This window comes from Cupressus sempervirens, chromosome 8, assembly GCF_028749045.1.
Source record: "Cupressus sempervirens isolate cs-2001-9-10 chromosome 8, ASM2874904v1, whole genome shotgun sequence".
NCBI classification, from domain to species: domain Eukaryota; kingdom Viridiplantae; phylum Streptophyta; class Pinopsida; order Cupressales; family Cupressaceae; genus Cupressus; species Cupressus sempervirens.
The window spans coordinates 519,156,544-519,180,004 of NC_143125.1; the positions used below are offsets into that span (position 1 = coordinate 519,156,544).

Consider the following 23,461-nt stretch of genomic DNA (forward strand, 5'->3'; position numbering starts at 1 on the left):
CTGTCTATGTAATTGGAGAAGTTTGTGTGCATGACAGTTATTCCAATGATTCCTTTCCCTTGCGCACTATTTTGCGAATCTGTATGTAGGCCTCTTAGGAGTTCATAGTCTCTATCCTGATCCTTCTTCACTTTAGTTTTTGTTTCCTTAAGCCCTTCTTCTGCCGCCATGATCATCTCGGACTTGAACTGCATGCTCTAAAGCCACTCAAATAAAGGCTCATCTCCTTTGGGCAAGATCTTCACTTCGACAACCTCCTTAGCCTTCATTTGGATAATCATCTTCAGTAAAGAGACACAATCTTCACTTTTAACTTTTTCTGCTGCCAAGGTAGTTCTATTAGCGTAAATGTTCTCCTCCAACTTGAGTTTCTCACTCCACTCTTTATCGATTTGCCCGAAGTGTTTATCTTCTTGGAGTTGGGAGATTAGTGCTTGGACATCGGCAACAGTAGGATCGCTAGTGATAAGCATTTCAGAGATGCTTAACAACAGGGTGACCAACTGACTAATGAAGCTATTCAATTCTTGGATCTCCGCCTTCATTCTAACCTTTGATAATTTGAGACTTTCAAGTTGTCCTTCAATCACCTCATTTGTTGACTTCCATAAGCCAACCTTGGTGTCATGTCTAGCCTCCCTGAGATCCACAGAATGTAAGGCAAAATCGTCTGTAGACATAAACTCAATTCTTCCCTCTTTGGTAGGCTTTGCAATCTCCATTGTCAGATGCCCTGTTTCAGGATCTTGTTTGAGGATGGACAAAGTTTTTTGCTTTTTGACCTTCCTCAGTGTTGATCCAAAGTGGATAGCAAGAGATAAGGTATCTTTGTTGGGAGCTCCTTCATCTCTCCTCTTTCTCTTTCTGTCTAGGGTGTCCTCCAACCATGAATCTATGCCTATCACTTTGGAGGCAGTCCCGAGAGAATTAATGCTAAACATCTTTCTCTTGACCGAAGTGATTGCTTTCGCGATCAAAGAAAAAGGATTTTTTGGGGCCTGTGAAACGAGCTTTGAAGAATCTTGGCCTTTCTCCGCCTCTCAGATCTTCTTCGTTGCCTCATCAGATTCAGTCGACTCATTCACTGCTCCCACCATCTCCAAGATCTACTACTTGCACTTGAGGACTACTCGGCAGGAGAAATGCAGCACTTACAATTGGAACTGGACTGCTATGAGGCGAGAGGGCTAGAGTGACTGCGCCATCTTTTGGTTCCTCTACCTTCTTCTCAGCTTCTAGTTGGGTTTCAATCACCAAGAGGGAGACGTCCTAGCATGTGTTAGCCAAAGGAATACTTTTGTCAAGAGTTTGATCACCTCCACCTGATGGCTGTGCTAGTCCTTGAGTAATGGCCAAGGTTGCACCTGATGTACCACCTTGAGAGGAGGAAGTCGTTGCAACTGTTGGAGGAGCTTGAGCGGATGTACTTTTACTTTGAATCCTTTTGGTTGTGGTCCATTTGACCCATTTTCCAGTCCTTTTGATAATCCGAGCCATCATTATATCTAGCTCTTCTCCTATATTCCTCGTAAGGTCCTGAGCTTATCAGAGTGCCTCCTAACTTGGTCAAGTGAGCATTTTTGTACATGTTCTGACCATCATCTTCTATTCCTTCTACATCAATATTGATTTTATACATTTTTACTTGATCAATTGTCAGCCTGGCGAAAGCACGAACATGGCTCTCGAACTCGTCCTTGCAATTGGCCCAGTAGTCTTCAACGGTGGTGATGTGTTTGATCACACTTCCAATCTGCAACACCTCCCTTGCATACCCATTTCGATCAAACATGGGCCTCAAGAATTCATACATCTCCAATTTATACTTCATTTCAAACACCTTTAGCATGTTCTTGGCATTAGAACGGGTTTCACAACTAAAAGCTCCCACCTTCATAGGAAAATCGTACCCTTTCTTCTTTAGACTCCCGCTCAACAAGTTCACTTGAGTAGCTTGTCGCACGATCTCGATCAACACGATCATATCAGTGGGATATCTCGATAGCTTCAAGGGGAAACCATCAAAAGCTGTAAGACGCAAATACGAAAAAGGATGAGAATTGGATGAAATAACTCCCAAATTGGCTAATGGTTGCCATGGCTTCAAGACTGAATCTCCTCTCTAGACATCCCTGGAGCTCCCTACAAATTCTCATGGTGAAAGCATCATTAACTCTTACATACTCTGCATAACTATTTTGCAATTGTAGGCATGAATAGAACTCAGAAGACTTCACATTATCAAGAAAAATTTCCACCCTCGGGGGGCCTGGCCACAATTGCAAAGAAGCTAACATGTAAATGAGGAAAGACGACATATAGAGTGTGCTATAGAACTTTGCGGCACGAAGAGCATTGGACAGAATCTCTCTTACCTCGTAAGCCCAATCAATATATTGGGTGTCAAAGCAGATGACTTGCACCAAAAAGAAATATTGCTCAACAAAATTTAAAGCTTCTACCTCACCTTTCAATCTGTGCAAGAGGACCAAGATATTGACAATCTCAAGTTTGAGATTAGTCCTAAACAGAGTCTTAGGAACCTTATTCTTCGCGCTCTGTGGTTTTTGGAACCATGACTGCATGATTTCCTTATCTAGATCATCTTCTTGGCGGAGAACTTGGAAATGGCTCCTCCGAACGTCCAATCTGAGAATTCCTCTTGATCCGCAACTCAAAGGTAATTCACCACAGTTTGCCTGTCAATTGAAATCAACATTGTATCGTTTGGAAGCACAATTTGTCTGGTGTCCGGGTTGTAATGATTTATACATTCATAAATTAACTCCAGGGCCTGGACTGCAACTATAAAGCCAGTTGCCTCGACCAACCTACATCCTCGGAGCTTCTCAATAATGGGATGGATCGGCTCCGACTTCACCCTCCTTTGGAAATCCTTCATGTCATAAAACCGAAGGGATGTATCTGTGAAGTTCTACAATTGGGACTTGATCCCATTCAACCCGTTGAAACCCGCAAATCTACTTGCCATTCTTTTTGAAAATGAATTTTGAATTAAGAAACTGCGAAGAATAGCTAATGCAACAGATACTGGCTTTTTGAAAAAGTTATGCACGTTAACAAAATAACAGTTTAAAGAAAAAGAACGGTAGTTTGTTCAACTGTTCATGTTTCCATATGTATGGGAGTCCCAATTCATCCGTTGATCTTCAGAATTTGGCCCACACGAATGAATTGAAGGAGAGATTCGTTGAAAAAGTAAATGCGCAGTTTTAACGGATATCTCAAGGTCTTTTCACTGTTCCGTTGGCCCAACGGTAACTTTCTACCTTCCCATACTTACTTTCCCATTTTCCTTTAAGTTTTGAAAATTTACCAATAGAGTACTCCATGTGAAAAAAATCCGCTGAGTTGAATTCTATTCATTAACTCTTTCTCGCAACGGTTAGATTATTTCTATTATCATCTTAAGATGTTTTGTGCACAAATTGTGGGTCCAATCTGCTTATTAGATTGATTTTCTTTAAAATCTGGGAAATTGTCTTCATGGGTTGAAAACCCGCCGAAGAGAAGGCAATTTGTGTTTTTTCACCAACGCTTCCCTTTTTAATTAACTCTTAGACCATTGTCCTTTTTAGGTTTGGAAATGTCTAAGTGAGGTGAGAAAATTCTGTAGGGGCTCACCTATTGTTTCTTTTCCTTCAGTATTGCCCTTTAGCAGAAAACCAACTTCATGGGTTGAAAACCCGCCGAGGAGAAATTCATTCTAAGTTTTCCGCCTTGAATGATTTTGAGAGCTGTGATGAATCCTAAACATCTTTTGTAATAGATAATTGTGAAGCGAACTTAAATTCGCCATAGGGTACCTTTCTATTTTCTTGCTTTGATCCATATGCATCATTTGGTGACCTTTGCGAGAAATCGTCCTCATGGGTTAGAAACTCGCCGAGGAGAAGACGAAGCCCGAATTTCTGCAAGCTTTTGTTTTTATTGAGAAAGTGATAGACCACAAGAAGATATAACTTTGTAAATGATCATTGTATAAGCAACATGAAGCTCCATCGGATTAGGCACTAACCTACTCGCATAATCCCTTGACAAAATGGAGAAATACCCAGCTATGAAATGCAGAGAAAGAGAAATGGAGAAATTCGATGGAAACTCTTTTCACCTAAGAAGGCTTAGACCTAGACCCAAACACAACTAAGAACTCACTAAAGCACAAGTTTTCAATTTTACTAATTGGCTAGAGGACGAAAAGTGGGACAACAAACATGTTATCATGACAGACGTCATTAAGTTGTTGCCCCAAAGTGCTAGAAGTCATGATAACGAACTTATCATTATCAAACTTCATTAAGTTGTTGTCCCAGAGTACTGGAGATCATGATACTTGTCATGATAGCGACCATGACATTATGATTTCTTGTTATCTAATATACTATTTTAAATCGTTGTCCGAAGTGTTGGAAATCAGGTAACTCATATCCTTCTAGGATATAACATATTCTTTTGGTAGCCATCAAGGATTTGATGGCAGTGCACATGCCCAAAGAATATACATATGATGAATATTACATGATTTAAATTTCTTGTTGAATCATACTTCAAATTATATTAAAAGATAACATTTAAGTTGATGGATTTATATTTATATCCCTAAATATGTCATTCCAGAAATATCATACTGAGATGATATCTCTTCATATACTTAAGAGCATAATGTGTTTTATATCAATCCTCCCTACTAAGAGGGAGTGCCAAAGTTGTAGCTTCAATCGGATTGATTTTACCATGAGATACCTTGTTGATAAGTCATCATTAAGATATATATATATATATATATATATATATATGGTTATTTATATTACTAATATATTAATATGTTAACTAGTGATGATTAATCATAGAGACATGTCTCTTCATGAGACATGTCTCCTCCTCTCTTATTTGAAAGCCTTCATTTGCATTTGGAACACAATCAATACAATGACATTGTTAGTACATTTGCAGCGATCCTAGAATTCAACATTCTTTATTTGATTTCTGGGTTCAAAATTTAACATGGTATCTAAGTCAAGTTTAACAGTTATATAGGAGTGTTGATATGAATAGCTGCGAATTAGATCTTATTCTCTGAATTTGTCTGCTTCTCAAAATTTGTCGATGTCTACTTTCTTAAGTGAGGCATTTGATCGTTATACCCGGTTTGGTTGTTTATAGTTGCTCGGTTTACTTTTGCTCTCCTACGCTTTTGTTACCTGCACTTTTTTTATGAGTTTATTTGTAGGATTTATAATCAACAAGTGATGAGAAAGGAGAGGAGTTCAATGGATCTTGGTGCATCTCATGCATCTCTTCTAAAGGCGAGTGATGGCATTTTATTAAGGTCTATTGACAGGCTTTTCGATTCATAGCTCACTACTTCGCATTCTACTCTGAATATTTTAGTCAACCCAAATTCTATCACCATTGAGGCAACAAGGCATAGCATTTTACGTGCCTAACAAATGGCTTTGTATTTAGAATTCTAAGATCTCTAAAGGCGGTAATTGCCACGATTTTTTAAGACGAAGTTCATGGCAGGGATAATTTCACACAAAATATATATATATATTGGGATGTCAAAATCTATGCCAAGGACGGCTTTGACCTCCCGATGACCATCAACATGTTTTAGGCTTGGTTTTGATGGCATTTTATTGTGAGATTAAGATTATGCCGACAGTTTTGATGTTGCTCTCGTGTCATGTTTGGAGCTCGTGATTCACCTTGTGAAGGCGTAGTTCATATTTTTATTGCTGCATAATTTCTGCTATTTCATATCATGCTTTGTCTGTTTCATTACGATTGTTTTGATTTCTATATGGTAGTGTCTCTTCTGCAAGGGAGACCATGCACATATGCTACAATCAATTTCATGGATATTGAACACGATGCAACACAAAGCTTTCAAAAGCTCAGCAAGTGCATGTTCAAGGAATTCCCCTGGTCTTTTATCCAAGCCTTATGCTTGGGAGCTCATTACGGAGGTTGATACTATGCTATTTCACATTGTCTACACGATCTACAATGACGTTATATGCATTGGGTAATTGTAGTCGTTCCTCCCGACTGCTCATCTCTCTCCATAGTCGCACTTCTGATCGATATCTTCAGATTTTTTGATATATTGTTCCATCTCTTAGCACTGTCTCTGAAATCCCTGCCTGGACATGGACATGCCTGAAGATGTTGCCTGATATGGCTCAGCAAGGGAGTTGCTTTTTACAAAGTCTGGACATTGAGGAAAACAAATAGCAAGCAGGTTGTCGAGGTACAAAATGATATTAGACCTTAGGTACCAACAAACATTTCCCAATTTCTTGAACAAGATCTACAGAGGAGGGAGTCGGTAGAATGGGTGAACATTGTGCTTGGAAAATTGATAAAAGTTTATCGGTTTGGACTAGAATATTGGATGGCTGGAATTCTTCAACCTGTTATACACAATTTAACAAAGCCTGGTTATGTGCAGAGGGTGGAAATCAAACGTTTTTTTGGAGAAGAGACCATCTCAGTCAGAAGTGTGGAGCGGGGAACTTCTCGCCATGTCAATGATTTGAAGTATCAGATTGGTCTTCGTTATAACCATTTTTTTCAGCCATTTATGGAAGAATACAGATTGATGAAATAGATTAGAGCTTATGCATGTTCAGTCAACAATAAGGGCTTCACATTTAAGTGTTTCGACATGAAGTTCCTCTCAGTCAAAGAGAAAAATATTCTTCAAATTTCGTGATTGAAAATACTGCAAATTGTCTACCTCACATTTGGCAAATTTTAGAATCTCTAAGAAAGCTTGGAGATAGCATATGAGGTTGTGTTTACACTTGTATTGTCCAGTGTGCAGTTTAGAACTTTTTCATAGACTTGCTTCCATGTTGACTTCTAAAATTTATTTGAAACAAACTATCTGGTAGTGAGTAATACCTGGGCCCGAATTTTCAGATTTATAAGATGAAGTTATTCATAGTTCGGAGCTTTCTCATATGAGAATCAGTTCAGCTGGTGCTGAAAGTCTAGATGAGGTCAGTCTGTTGTGTAGTTCGAAGGCCTCAAAATCTATTGACCAATGAGAGAGTAAGGATCGATCTACATGAGCCACATTGGCAGTCAAATGTGGGGCTCTCAGCTTCAACACATCCTCATTGGGATGTTAAGTTGCAGAGTGAAGATGATGTGACAGCCTTGAGTTCCATGCGACTGCAAAGGATCCTTTCAGGGAGCAGAGTTGCAAGTTCACTGTTTTCGACCCACCAAAATGGAAATGTTTGAAATGAAGTCCTTCAGATAGTTTTCAAGCATCTAAATGGTCAAATTCTCATGGACATGCACAAAATGTTGAGGATTTTTGCAGCCAACAACTCTATGTGAAAGAGAAGTATTCAAAGACTAAATAAATGGAAATTGTGTTATTTTTTCTTTTAGCATTCATTTCTATATGATAACTTGATTTTATAAGCTCTCTTGATTGCAGGATGCAACAAAATTCAATTTGATGAGGAAGTTGCTTAGTGAATTGAATTAATGAGACATATTTGCATATGAGATTCAAAGAAAGCTGGTGATTTAGAGCAAGATGTTAAGCTTTAGAGGAAGTTGTTCTTAGTAGAGAGGGACTCTTTCTAGTATCCCTTCCTTTCGTATACATGCTTTTAATGTTTGTGGTATTGTAGAATCTGAGACTCTTGTTGGAAACAAATCTCAAATGTGATTTTTTCTTTCTTGTTGACTATGAGTTTTTATTTATGGGAAATTATTAAAGTTATAAGGTCAACCTTATAACTCTCTCACTCATGAAAGATTCATAAGTGAACATGAAATAGAGAGAGTCCATGGTGTCATCACGTTGAGAGTTTCTGTGATGGGAGTTGGAAGTCGTGTTGAGAGAGTCCATGACTGTATCACGTTGAGAGAATTTGTAATAAAATGTTGGTTATAAACCTTACTAACTTGTCATGTTGAGAGATTCCATGAAAACATCACATTGACAGAGTCTGACATGAAAGTTGGTTGTGATCCTTGCAGGCTTGTCATGTTGAGAGATTCCATGACAGCATCACATAGAGAGAGTCCATGATGTAAGGGCCTTGCAAGAGTGTCATTCCCTCGTGTTGAAAGAAGTTGTGACGAAAGCTAATTGTGATTCTTGCAGGTTTTTCATGTTGAGTAATTCCATGAATTATAATTTTTATGAGAATCTATGAGATTAGAATTTATCGTTGTCATTTCTCGTTGCAGCCTTGTGTGATAATTTACCTAAAGATCTCTCTCACTAAGAGGGAGTGTTGAAGATTGTAGCTACGATAGAGATCTTTATCTCCAGAAATAAGGATGTTATTATCGTTATGGTCACCTTCAGCTGAAGAGGACATTTATGGTAATAACTATAATATTAAATAAAAGAATCTATCATTCGACATGGGTTGAGGCTCGAAAGAACAAAGAGTTATGTATTTGAAAATGAAGTCGTGTTTTGGGAAATTCAAGAGACCTTTGATTGTAATGTGAAGAGTCTCTCTATGTGTTATATATATATATATATATATATATATATATATATATATATATATATCACATCAAGCAAATCGCATTGTACACTTGAATATTTTATTATCAAAAAAGTGATATTTTGTTGTGTGGTTAGGTTTTTCCCTTCATGTTTGAAAGGGTTTTCCCAAGGTAATTTTGTGTGTCTCTTTTAACTATTTTGGCTACTTGTGATATGAATATCAGGATTTAACTGTGTGATTTTGAGTCAAACTCGATGACCCATGTTTCATGAGTAGTGATTCAACATGAATCCATCTCTCATGAGAATAAATGGAACACTTAACACTCATTGGATCTAGGTGATGCTCACAGGGGTGAAGCACCGGCACTTCCCGGGAGGTCACCCATCCCAGTACTACTCCAGCCTGAGCGCGCTTAACTACGGAGTTTCCTCCATAGTTAAACCCAAAGCTTGCAACCCCATTTAGTTAACTACGAAAGTCCCGGTGCAAATGGGGTTGCAAGCTTTGGGTTTAACTATGGAGGAAACTCCGTAGTTAAGCGCGCTTAGGCTGGAGTAGTACTGGGATGGGTGACCTCCCGGGAAGTCCCAGTGCTTCACCCCTATGAGCATCACCTAGATCCAATGAGTGCTAAGTGTTCCATTTATTCTCATGAGAGATGGATTCATGTTGAATCACACTACTCATGAAACATGGGTCATCGAGTTTGACTCAAAATCACACAGTTAAATCCTGATATTCATATCACAATTTGACTAGCTGTGGAAATTATCTCCTATTTTGGCTACTATTTATTGTTGTTTATCATTGTTTTCTGGGTTCAAAATTTAACGAACAAAACTCCAATTGAACAGATATGGAGGAAGGGAGAAAAAAGGAAAATGTGAATAAAGAGTTAATAGAAGAAAGAAAACAGGAATGAAAAGAAAATAAGAAAGTGACATCTTCAAAAGGTGACAACTATAAGGTTGTGACTCTCTCTCTCAAAAGGCAGAAATAATGAAGGGTTCTAACTATTTCAAAGGGTGGTAATTATAGAAGGTTGTGAGTATTGCAAAGGGAAAGCAAGATGAAGAGGTGTGACTCTCCCTCACATTGGAAGATGTAAAGGGGAGAATGTTTTATTTGAGGAGGGCACCCAAGGGAGATTAAATTGGGGAATAATATAGTATTCTCAAAGGCAATAATGAAAAGTTGTGACAAGGTGGTGATTCATTCTCCAATTAGTATAAAGAAGAATTCACTCAAGTATTGAAGGATCATTTATCAATCATCAATCATCAATCCATCAAAACAGATTTTTCATTCATCTATCAATCATAAATCCCTTGTGAAATCAAGCAAATAATCAATCAGCAAGATCAAGCAAACAATCACCAAAGCCACATCAATCATTACTTCATCTTGGGATCAAGACAACAGAAAATTCAGCAACCAAGTATCTCTCTATCAAAACACCATTCATTACATCGTCACTCATCTAATCAACAATCATTACACCAATACCTCAAATCAACAATCAAGGGATTTGAGCAAGCAAGGATTGGATACAAGCACTCTGCATGTACAGCCATCTTGTGTTATAGAAAGTCTCATGGTATGCACGAGTATATGTTGATATGCATACTAAGTGTACGCAATGTGGATATATGCAATGTAACACCAGTGTTGGGGTACATTGGGACAAAGGGCCTCAATTTCGAGACTATGGGGAGGGGAGCACTGTATAATATACATATAAAACTTGAAATGCTCGTTGTGAAATGATGTTTCAATATAACATACCAAATTGAAATACTTGAATATAGCAAAATTGCAACACTAACCAGAACCATTGAACTTTCAACATAGTAATACAGTACATACCCAATAGTAACATTCATAAATCAAAAATCAAATAGAAGTTGTTCAAGTACCTATCCCAAAGGTGGCATGGTTGTGGAATAGCAAAGGAGAGTACTCGGATACTCCAAGTACCCAATGCGAGGACGGGTACTTTGAGGTTTTTTTATTTGTTTTGTGGGGAGTTGTAAGTGCTTGGGTTTTACTGGATACATGTGTGTATTATCAAGATGTTAATAAACTTTCATTATGCCTCTTTAATTAAATTAAGCATCTCTTCTTAATTCCCACAAATAATCATTACGGGAAAAGAGCAAAATATGTTAGTAAGAGGTGGTAGACATTGGTCATGGATTCCCTTGAATTAAGTAATCCACCCTAGGGATGGAATCATCAAGGAGGATGCTCTTGCTGCTTGTGGGCTAAGGGATGAGTTGTCTTGGTTAGACATTGCGTGATCTTAGGTTTAACTAAGCCATCCCAAGGAATGGAATCATCAAGGTGGATGCTCCATCCACTTGTAGGCCAAGGGACGAGTTGTCTTAGCAAGATACTATACAATTGTGGGCTTAATGGGTTGAATAGTAATCAGGCAATCTTTATCACTTCCCTCTCCAAACCATACTATGGATGTTTCAAAAAAAATAGAACCCTTGGTGTTTAATTTCGAAGATCAACAAGTTTGATGGTTTATCTAAGTAGGTGAGATGGTATTGGACATAAATGTACATGTATTTGTATTTGTTGTTGAATTTCTAACTCTAATAGAAGTGAAAAAGCTTATGAATTATACTTCGAATAATATTTGACATGATGGTGAGCCTAAACCAGGATTTATGTTGATAACTATATTACGTCCCTTATTCCAAATAAATTTTGTAATTTTAGGGCAAGATCCAATATCATCCCAAAGAAAGGGGTCATTGCAATCTTCTTGCATTTGCATTGACTCCCACATTTTAAAGTGACGAAATTCTTGCAATGCTATCAAGAGAGCTTCCATACAAAGATGCAAAAGTCAACAATAGGTGTGGGAAAGCACTTACAAAAACTTTCCTCGATAATGAAATGAAGGGTTTAATTACAAGTGAGTTTGTTAATTTTGTGGCCTCCAATGGTCAAAGTGCTTCCGCTTTTTGTGACAAGTATAAGGATGCTCAAGCTTTGTGGTACCTCGATGGCAATACTTTAAGGGCTTGTTTGGTTGCGGGAATAGGAATATGTATTCTGGTTCTATTATTCAAAAATAGAAAATGAGAGTACGTATTCCTATTTTTTGTTTGGTTAGACAAAATTGAAATTTTTGAACCGAGAAATTCAACAGTGCTCCCAAACCCGTGTCACCAGTAACTTCCCATTAAAATGTAAATTTGATACCTTTATAGAAGATTGCCCATAACTATTTCGAAATTCACAAATCTCCAGTATCTTAAACTATACCATGTCACCAAGGCTTTACTTACAAGGAAGCGGAGCAATTTGTGCACAATTTCTTCAATCATGTAAAAATTGATTGGGAGCTTGAACCCTGCACAACTTGATCTTCACTATAAGAAATTCTTGCCACATTTTGGAAGGTATCGTCTTCTAAGATGGGCCCTCTTATAGTTTCTATTTTGAAATCCTTTTACAGAAAAACTAAAAGCAATCAATATAGTTAATTTAATCACTTTTGAAAAAAATAGCCACAAGCATAAGGAGCATTAGGTAAATTTTAACGTTAGATTTAGTATATTTCACTTTTTTCTTCAAGAAGTCGTGGGTTTGGTTTTGTTATGGTGACCTCCAAATTCAACTAATTTAAACATAAAAATTATAGTAAAAATAAATAAACCACATTTGCTCGGGTGTGTCTATTCAAAATCAGCCATTTTCCTGATTTCTTTTAGCAAATCAATTTCTACCACTGTGGGGCTCTCATAGGCTATTCTCATGGGCATGGACTTGAAATTTTCATCAAATATGAAAAAGTCAAAATTGGAATAGGAATATATATTCCAATACCACCTATTTAGGTGGAATAGCAAATGCTCATTTTGAGGCAAAAATTGGAATACGTATTCCAATTCTCAATTCCAATTTGTCGCCCCTAAACGAAGGATTCAAAATTTTAAGAATTTACAAATGCTTATTCCAATCTAACTCGTGCTGCCAAACGGGCCCTAAAATACCTCCAAACTCAAGCAATCAAATTTTTTGCACAAGTATGTTTATTTTAATTGCACTCTATATATTTATATTGTTTTAAAGCTTTTAAAAACAATACAATTATTATCTTCAAATTTCAAGTTTCATTTATTATTTTATAATTTACCACTTTGTTTCAATAGGTTGCTAGCTCCTCTTCGTCTAAGCAAAATGGAGTTCATACTCCTTAATCCCCTCAGTGGAAGGCAATCAATTGACGGTTAGGCAAAAAGGCTAGATTATGTGCATTTGAACTTGTTCCTTACTCATAGAGACAATGGATAGAGGGAAAGGGGTGTAAATTGTGGGATGTAGATCCAAAGAAAACTGATTTGGATTCTTCAGCTACCACACAATCTTTAATTACTATCCTAGTGCAAGAGGCAGTGAAGTTGCATAATGTCCTATTAATCTACCTACATCATCTAATGTTAAGGTTAATGTTAACGTTAACGTTACGTTTACGTTAACGTTAACGTTAATGTTAATGTTAATGTTAATGTTGGTCTTCTTGATTATCTGTAGGATACTAATTACTAATTGTGTTATTCGAATGTTGAACTAAATAATGATGAATTCAATATATTTATCATCACATTCAAGTTCTGACAAATTATGATGTCCCTATCAACATATGCTAATAAAATAATATTAAATATAAACTCAATAATTATAATATCAAAATTGACATATATATATAAAATCATAATAACATTTATACATTTAACGACAGCATATACTATAATCTAATATTATACATAATAAATACAATATGATAGATTATTATAGTATATATTGTAAATAAATTTGAAATATAATACATATGTATGTTGAAATGTATGTATATAATAATAAGCATCGTGAAGAAGGCGAGTAAGCCTAAGAGATGAATTGTTGTGCATCCAAACCGGCAAACGGCTAGGAAGACACCTAAACAACACATTGGTAGCTAATTAATGGGTGTTGGCGATGACAAAAATGAGAATAACGAATGAGTTGACAGTAACGACAAGTTATCACTGATAACGATTGAATCAATATTTGACTAGTTGCAAGCACCTATGACTATATAGGATTAACTATTAATTATCATACCTAACCCCACAAGCCATTTAAGTTCTTCAGTTAAACCAGATTGTGAAGAGAAGTTGGTTAACAACAATTTGCTATGTGATTAAGCGCCATGTACTATCAATCTCAAAATAAACCAACACTGCTTTGTTAACAAATAGCAAAAACAAACTAACAAAGAATTATGATTAGTATCATTACTGTTGAATTTAATAATAATGAATGGGTGTGAACAGACTAGTTAAGAATACAAGCTTCATTGACAACTCAAAAGGAGATTAGCATTATTATAAAGGGTGATGAGTATTAAGAGGGATGAGATGTGCCCTTCCCAATGTGACTTATTGGCAAGATATAAAAAGGGATGTGATATGGAGTGTTTGAGGAAGGTCATACTTAAGAGAATACAATTAAGATAATTAAGCATTAGCAAATAGAAAAGGGTGCAATTGGTAGAGTCAACCAACTTGCAATTATGTTGAAGGGATACGATTTGCTTAGCAAAAAAAGACCCACTTGTATCGGGATGCAACAGTTGAGTATTGATATAAATCATTGTTTGGACATTATGGAATTGGAGAATACATAATATATTGAGGGAAGAGCCCAAAAAGTAATAAAATTATATTTATTGCTGGCAAATATCTTGTGACAGCAATTTACCATGTTGTAGCTTCTCTATGAATGAATATTGATCTACATCTACAATTTATTATATCTGAATTCTATTAAGAATAAATGGCCAGTATAAGTGGTCATATATAATATCTATACATGCCATTAAAGATAAAAGGTCATCACATGATTGTAAATGTATATAAAGTAATATATAAAGTAATATATATATATATATACTTATTCAGTAATATTACTATTTTAATCGAAGGGAAAGGTAGAGATGTTTCCAAGGAGGGGCTTGCATAAATCCAAGCAATAACTATCCATCCCAAGATAGGTAGAAATCAGCAACCCTAAGCACCTTGCCAGCATAGTCCCAAGATAGGCTTAGGGCTTGGATCTGTGAACTTTGAAAGAGCCCATTGCAGTTGGTATCTAGGCAGCTTGGATAGCACCTACTACTTGCATCTTTGAGCTGACAAGTAATAAGGTTGGATATGAATGTTAACCAATATAACTTAAATCTGATTAAATAAATGAATAGTTCTTTTAACTTCAAATGTCTTGTATCTCTTAGCATGGGACATAAATATCAAATCTGTGTTAATTTGGTGATAACTAAAACTAAACCCAATTAGGGAGCATTGCACAAATTGATATCACAGTATTATATTATATTTCAAATCTGTAATATTTATGGTAGCTCTAAGCCTTATTTAGCATACATGATATAGGGTATTCTAAATTCCATTCTTGTCTTTACTTTTTAGGCTGCTAATATGTATATATTTCTGATTTTTAGGTCTTTTGTATGGACATAACCAACCCAAAAAAAGAATCATACCAGCATACCTTATATCCATGCTATCTCTACTTTAGAGCTTGTTTCATACAATTGAATCAAACTTTAGTTAGCTCAGAGTTCCTCACTCATAATACTGTAGGTTGTCTTATTGCTGTGTAGAGGTGAGACTGGAACCCACCCTGCAAATGAATACATCCATTTTGCAAAGCCAAACCTCACCCATCTTATAATAAACCACAACGCCTGTGACACATCTGCTGGATCACACATCCATATTAATCACAATCCAGCCCATTCAATTTTGATCATTTTCCCTTGAACTTGCCGTGTGACTAACAATAAATAACACTAATGAAGGAACAGTTATTCCATCATTGAGAGACCTTTAGATCCCATTTTGACTGTCAAATTGGTGTCACTAATTATTTATAATAATATCATTCTCATTTTAGATGTACAAAATGACCAAGGTATAAATAATTGTTTTACCATTAAAATCATCCCCCATTCTATAAAAACAATAAAGAGCAGAACACCAGCATGTTCCCTTTTAAAAAATGACCTGAACAAATATGGAATTTGAACATTGCCCATCAAGTCTTCATTTAATCTAGTGCATACATAAAACATTTTTTTTTCCAATATTACTTAGTTGGGAAGGAAACAGATTTTCCTGCCGTTTCATATGCTTTGGTTTGAACATCAACATCTTTTCAATCAATTAAGATGAATATACAAATTTTGATCTTCCTTTTGGCTCTCTCCTCTGTGTACATTTCACCACAACTGGAATTAGCTTTGTGCATAATTTGATTGATAATGACTGAAATAGAACAGGCATAAGGTTCCAAAGAGTATACGAAATATTATGAAAAAACATTCAGAGATGCAGATATAAATAGAAATACAATTAAAAACAGAATAATTGAGCTAGAAAACTTCAAATATGCCCATTCCTAAAATTTTAATGCTTTGCACAACACAAGTGATTGACAAGATAATCAATAATTTAAGCCAACTAGATAAGGTGATCAAATGATTCTCTAGCAAATTAGAACCATGTTAAACTCCTTATGTGTTGTATAAACATCAAAAAGGCAATTAACAGAATTGCTCTCCTGATATAGTTTGAAGGTAGCCTTGCCAAAATCATCTTTGGAATTCTACTTCCTTCACATTGCATATACTACATATATGTAAACATAAGTAAATTGAAGACTAATAAATAATGCTACCTCTTTCGTCGTTTGGCTTGTATTTTGTAACGCAAACATCGTTGAAGAAATAGAGGCTACAAAAAAAGGAAATTACAATGAAATTTTATTGGTAATTCAAATATACTGTGAATTTGTTCATAAATTTTATACAAGAGTGCAGAAAGCTGTAGCCTACCATCCAAGTGACTACAATATAACATCATGCACAATGAAAAAAGAAATTACATGTCTTAAAGCTCGTCGCTGAAGAATGTTGTAGAATTCTACAGGCTTACAGTAGGTGGCTAAGCTTTCTTCAGCGGCATATTTCTCTTCATGTGACAGAGAAATTGGTGATTCCTGATAGCACATTTGCTCAGCACTCCTTGAAATATTGCGATTACGAGTATGATTCCTGAAAATGAATTACAGAATTAAATTGATTTGTTCCTTCAGTTGTACAGTTTTCATTATATTATTTATAACGAATAATCTGCATAAGAATTCAAAAACTTAACAGAAGCTTTACTTGCGGCTGTAGAATTACATTCATATGGTTCTCAGCTTGATGAAGCCATCATAACAGTGAGGTCAAATTCAGGATAAGGCATATTCATAGGTTACTGGATAGCGAACAGAAAATACATAATCATCTAGCAAATAAAGCGAGAATGGTGCAAACATCCACTTGCCTTAACAATTTCGTAAAAAGATTTGATGGTCATTATCTTCTATACATGTTGGCTGGTGAAAATGGATCAACATTATGAGTATAATTTAGTGAGGAAAGCCAGCCATCCACTATAAAGACAGACATCTATAAACTCCAAAAGTGAAGAACATCAATTCCTAGATGAATGACAAAACCAGTTATTACATCGGATTACCGGGGATACAGTAATCTCTGCTAGTGGAGTTTAGTGTTCTGGACAGAAAATAATATGATAAAAGATTCTGCTTGACCACTATAAGACAAGACAAGATTCTGCTTGACCGCTATAAGGCAAGACTCTTACAAACCCATTTGTTGGTCCCGTTTCAGTTAAACTCTGCTGCAGCCAATACAGATAAAATAAGTCTTTAAGGTAACATGTTGCAGACCCTCTGTCCTTTAAGATTTCAAAAACTGTTAGACTCAACATGTGTCAGTTGATGATAATGGAGGTAATGATTTCGAAATTAGCATTCACCAACAGTAGCATTCAACATGCAGCAACGGCAAAAATACTAAATGTCAACATCTAGATGAACAAAAAACCAGTTCTCACATTGATCACATGGAAAATAATACTCTCGACCTCTAAAGCCTAGTTTTCCAGCACGGAACCCAATAGAATATTTCATAACATCCCGTTTCAGATCAGTTTAAACTGCTGCAAGCTTAACGAACTGCCATTTATAATAAAACCAAGTAAACATTCTTAAATCAACAACAAACAACTAAGATTTTCATATCAATCTAAAATATTGTAAGCCCAACAAAATGATGAAAGCAAACCCCATTTTCGAGAGAAAGAAACTGATCAAAAAACAAGGTTACAATTTAAAATTTGATTAATGTTTGAATACTACAAATCTCGGACTGCTCTAACGGATAGCCAGTTAACTATGCTATTTACAGTCAGGTATAGATTCAGCGAGGCTAAAGACACCAAGACCTTCAGCCCCGCCTTCATTGTAATTGGGCTCGGCCATAAAACTCGAGTGTGTTCTTGCTACCACCCCAGTTAGAAAAAATAAAACCCGGAAAAGATGATTACTCAAAATAATTTTAAATTGTCAAAGAAAAAATTTCACACTAAGGCATGTCTACGATTCCCAAACAAGTTTCATTACCCTGATAATGAGTGAGATGGATGAATCAAATGGTTGAACAAGAAGCATCTACACCAAACAATCCACCAAACTGTGTCTGCGAAAATCTTCATTCTAAAATCTGACAAATTTAAACTCAATCCTAGAATAAACCCGACTTAAGCTGCAATCAGAAAAGCCAAATGCCGAACAAATCTCTGGAAAGCGTAGAAAACATACCAAGAGATAGCCACCAAAGTCGCCATTTGCGAGAACTCGGCGAAAAAGTTCAACACGCTCTACCCCTTACAATAATATGATTTGAAACAGCTGCCGAAAATAACGTTAAAAATGGAGAAAAATATTTTACGATTTGAACGATTCCGGCGGATGTAATTGCAGCGATCGAGCTAGGAAAGGGCTCTAAATCAAAGATTTGATCAAACACAACAGAATTCTTGCACCGCCAAGCTGAACGCTCAACATTTTTCCTCTAAAAAACTGTGACTAGGTCTAGTCTAGAACATGACGAGAGTTCGAATCTCGGCCCCAAAAAATAAAATCTTAAACACACATTTCCAACATAAGTGAAGCAGGAAATAACAAAAAAGGTAAATGCTGCTCAGGGTTTCACGACATCACACAAACGGATGAAACTAAAATCGTTGGACATTGAAAATTATAAGTGAAATAAAAAACAATAGTACCAGAACCGAAAAAGTTTAAACAAAATATATGATTGTTACAGACCTCATGGGCGAAGCTGCAGCTGAAGAAGCCCAGGCGACTGCGCGCGTATGGATTTGTGTGGTTGCGTATCAGATGTGTTGGGAGAAAACATGAAGAGTTTATGTGATTAGTGAAGGATTGATAAATTAATTACATAGAGGCAACGGCCCTTTGCCCTCACTTTCAAAATGCAGTCCTGCGATTTGTTGTTTTAGGGGGAAACAAAATAAATCCCCTCTTCCTCCCTCTTTCCAGGATATGCTCATTGGTATGCCATCTAATTTTCTGCGATAAAACTCAGTTATAGAAAATAAATTGTACTTCGGATGCTAAGAATCGCTGCCTATATCCCATTCCTTCTTTTTAGTTTACATGCAATGCCCGCAAATTTTGTTTTACAAGTTTGTTGTAGTTTGGGATTTTGGTTTTTTATTTTTAAATTTTATATAATGCTTAAATTTAGCTTAATTTAATTTTAAATAATAAGTTAAAGTTTATAACAAGTGAATAATACTAGAAAATTATATATTTTTAAAAGTTATTTATTTTAAATTATAAAAATAGTATTCAAAAGTTAATTTTTCATAATTTTAATGTATAAATTGATTTATTTACATAAAAATCCATCTTAATATTAAAATATTGAAATTGAAAATCTCAATATTAATTGATTGATAATATCAAATGTAATATTTTTATACTTTTCTTAAGTGAGAAGTAGTGGATGTTAACAAATTGTCTAAAAAAATAGAATTTTTTCGTGGTATGTGGTATAGGATCTCAAATCTATTATATAAATCAATTTCATCATTTTAGTATTTAAATTTGTATATGTTACTTTAGAAAATATTTTAAAACCTTAAAAAACTAAAATTAATAAGTTTTAACTGGTTGAAATCAGTTTTATTAATAACTAGTTAAAGCAAACCGATTACAATAGTATATGTCTATAATACTAAAAATAAGTGTTCACTTAGAAAATATGATGGACAAAATTAATTGTTCTTTTTAAAATTATATGTAGAGGTTATGTGATGTGAGGCTTTGATGCTAAATAAACACATAGTAATTTAATTGAGAAAAAAGAATTGATTCAACATATGGATCCGATAATATTACATTAATTTTATGTTGAGTCAACTACTAATAACTTATATCATTTTATTATTTTGAAATAAGTAGTGCACAAGCAAAGAAATTGTTACAACAAGTAATGATGGTAAGAAAATGTAATCCTCAAAGTTCCCCTTCTAAAATAATGAATAGTAGTATTTTTTAAGTTTTGAGAGAACAAATTTCCACATTTTGGCTCACATTTATTCACATAAGGAGACATGGCTACAAATTAGACTTACGTACAATGACACAAACTCATGTGGTGAACTTCAGTATTATTTATAAAGGTCAAAGTTTAAAATTTAAAAATAGCTTGTGGGTTGGTGAATAACATTGTAATATGTTGATAGCCTTTAGCTTGGGCAATCTCAAGTATATGAAGGTAATATTAAAATTTATCGAAAGAATAAAGTATAAATTATTTTTGTAACAAATAAGAAAAACTATCAATTTTCAAGATTAAATATTGATTTTTTTGTTAACTATAATTTCAACTACAAAACAAACTAATTGATAAGAATATTTAACATAGTATTTAAGCCTTTGGACTTTGGCGAAATTTTTATAAAATATTAAAAATTTAATAATAACAAAATATTAAACATTTAAAAACCACCCACAAAAATAGAAAAAATCATGGAAAAAAGAACAATCCTAAAAAAATTCCAATATAGTAGAAGTTGCATTGAAAGCAAAAGTCAAGTCTAAGGAGACTAATAATTATTTTTTAATTAAAATTAAATTTATTTTAGTTAAAATATAAAAATTGTTAAAGGGTTGTAGTTTTATCAGGTTTAGTACAATTGGTGAGAATAATGCTGAGAGGAGATAATGTCATCCGCTAATGTTCAAACCTCAAAAGCATGGAATGTTAATGTCTATGTATGGTAAGGTATTTTCATCAATACATATACCACATATTTATAATTATAAAAGGTGATCATTATAATAGTTGAGTTGATGATGGGCTTAGTCCTTTGGTGAAACGTTGGGGATTGGGGTTTCTTGCTTGTATTGCCTACAACCAAGGGTCAAATCCCAACAAGGTCACTCTCTTTCATGGTTCACAATGGAGATTTGTTACCCTTGAACCTTGGTGAAATAGTGGGGCTTATTGCCTATAGTGCTTACAACCAAGTTTCAAAAAAAAATAAGGGCTTTGCCCTTTGGTGAAACGGTGAGGCTTCTTGTTTGTAGTGCCCACAACTAAGGTTCAAATCTCAATGGAGTTGTTCTCTACTATGGTTCTCAATGGACAGTTGTTACCCTTGAACCTTGTTGAGATATTGGGACTTATAGCCTGTTGTGCTTACAACCAAGTTTCAAAAAAACAATGAACTTGTTAATGGGTTGTCAAGAGTTAATCCTTTTGAGGAGAAACAAGGTAGCAGGGAAAATGTGAGAAGGATGTGGGAATGTTGGTTAAGGCTTCACTTTGATGGCACTTCAAATGAAAATTTGGGTCGCATTTGAACAAGGTGTGCAATCTTAGATGTAGATAATATTATTTTGGCTCTAGGTGTGAAGTTGTTGCTAGAAGGAATGAATAACATAGCAGAATGCTTGGCAGCTATATTTGTTCTATGAATGGCTAAGAAAAGTGATGGAAAGAAAAATCATCTTTTTGGTGATTCTCATATTGTGATTAATAGAAGTATAAAGGTTAATATTAAGACTTGGTTAGAGGATAAGTATGTAAGAAGGATTTGAAGTTGTTTAGAAGAATTTGAAGATTTTCAAACTAGCCACACTAAGCAGGAAGGGAATGTGTTAGCAAACAAGATGGCTAATGTTGGAGTTGATTTGCTATAAAATTTAAAGATGGTAGAGGACTATAGATTTATAATAACTTTGTTCCTATAAATTATAGTCTTTTAAATTATTTTCAATCTCTTCATTGGAGGTGACAGTGCAATTATGAGGCTGAGAGATTGGCAGTTTGGGCATAGGAGAAGGGGTACGCAAGCACATGCTGGCAATTTTTTTACCGTGGGTTAAGATTACAATGATGAAATAGTGTCATTCTTTGTGATGCAAGGAAAATGAGAGAACTTTCTAGATTTAGGAAGATTATTTAGTAGGCTCACCAAGACTTTGTCATTGTCAAAAAATAGAGAGTAGTGAAAAACAAAAAGGGCAAGAATGAAAGCTAACTTTTATCTATTGATGCCAGAGAAAAAGTAAACACCATGATTCTATGGTGTAATCACACCAAGGTGGTTGGTGGAGTTCTTCCTTATTGTTGAGGATGACTTTCTCAAAGTTCTTTGTTAATTGTTTGGGATTGATTTCATTGGAGAGGACTTTTATCCAAGGACAAATGTTGACAATTTGTCCTTATTTTGTGCCTCGGCCATTCTTTTAGCACAAGACAAAGAAGAGGCAGAAAGGATGATTGAATTATGTATTGAACCTAAGTGGTATTTGGGATACCAAAGGTGGTTAGACTTAGTTGATTTCAGGATTGAGTTTCACACAACAGAGGATTTATGGAGGCGCATTGAAGGGCTAGTGGAGGGGGTGCAATCGTTCATTATTTTTGGTTCTGTGATGCCAATTTGGAAGAGAGTTGGGGAGGCGAGAACAAATTAGATGGAGTTGTTGCAATTCATGGCCCAACGGTAGGAGGACTAGAGGATGATGATGGAAGAGCAGAGGAGGAAGCAAGAAGTGATGCAAATTAAAGTTAGAGAAAGGGACACAGGGTAGATCCCAAAAGCAATGTCACCTCCAATTCTAGGTAGAAAGGAGAGCAAGGTCAACATTATGAGTGGTGTGATTGTCAATGAAACTAAGGAGAAAATATTTAGCCCCTAGGTTCACCATGTGTAAGCCTATGTGTGATTTCATCATAGTTGCCCATTTTCCCTAGTAGGGCCAATTTGTTTGATGTAGTTTGAATCGATGTTTACGTCCATGAAGCTGCAAGTTTGTATGCTGCAATGTATGGATGGATAGGGTTGATCAAGGTGCTAAGGCCTTTACTATTGAAAATGTAAAATTCTCTTTTGAAGAAATAAAATATAAACCACTTATAAAAAAATAGTTAAATCGATGATATCATTTATCATAGATTAAATATAATTTAATTGGTGATAGAAATTTCTTAAATATTTCATACTTGTCAAAAAAAAAACCTTTTTTTAATGGAGGGTTCAAACCTGCGAGGCATCCCAGCAAGGCACGAGGCCTGCGAGCTACCAACCAACGAAGTTTATTTATTTATTTTAATTTCAACAAGTATTTTATATATATTTAAATAAATAAATTGTGTGTGTGTGTGTGTGTGTGTGTGTGTGTGTGTGTGTGCTCGTTATGTTATATATATTGTTAATGAATATATTTAAATACTCTTGGTTTTTATTTATTTTCTCAGTAAAAGGTTGTAGCCATATTTTATCTTGTCAATTATACTATCATTTTCACAATCTTTGTCTTATATGGGCACCAATAGGAAATAATGGAGTAAGAAAAATGTTCAACCTATCTGAGACTTATTCAATCCCGATACTACATAAAATTTCCATCCTTCATTGAGGCTTTGAAAGATTTCAATTTCCATCCTTAAGATAAATCTCCATTAA

The 23,461-nt window shown here is 35.2% G+C and overlaps 1 protein-coding gene across 2 annotated transcripts in view; it reads right to left on the bottom strand.

Moving 5' to 3' along the window:
- The window catches only part of EMF2 (VEFS-Box of polycomb protein), an 85,817-nt gene extending 66,641 nt beyond the window's left edge, over nt 1-19,176 (bottom strand). The window contains exons 1-3 of one of the 2 annotated variants that reach the window (XM_089798268.1): nt 18,783-19,176; nt 16,485-16,653; nt 16,278-16,333 (exon numbers count right to left, since the gene is read on the bottom strand). In XM_089798268.1, coding sequence (XP_089654394.1) covers nt 16,278-16,333; nt 16,485-16,653; nt 18,783-18,787 — 230 coding nt within the window. In that variant the 5' untranslated portion in view covers nt 18,788-19,176. The remainder of the gene's footprint in view (nt 1-16,277; nt 16,334-16,484; nt 16,654-18,782) is intronic. The other variant, XM_089798269.1, reaches the window with a different exon arrangement.
- Nucleotides 19,177-23,461: the final 4,285 nt, after the last annotated feature.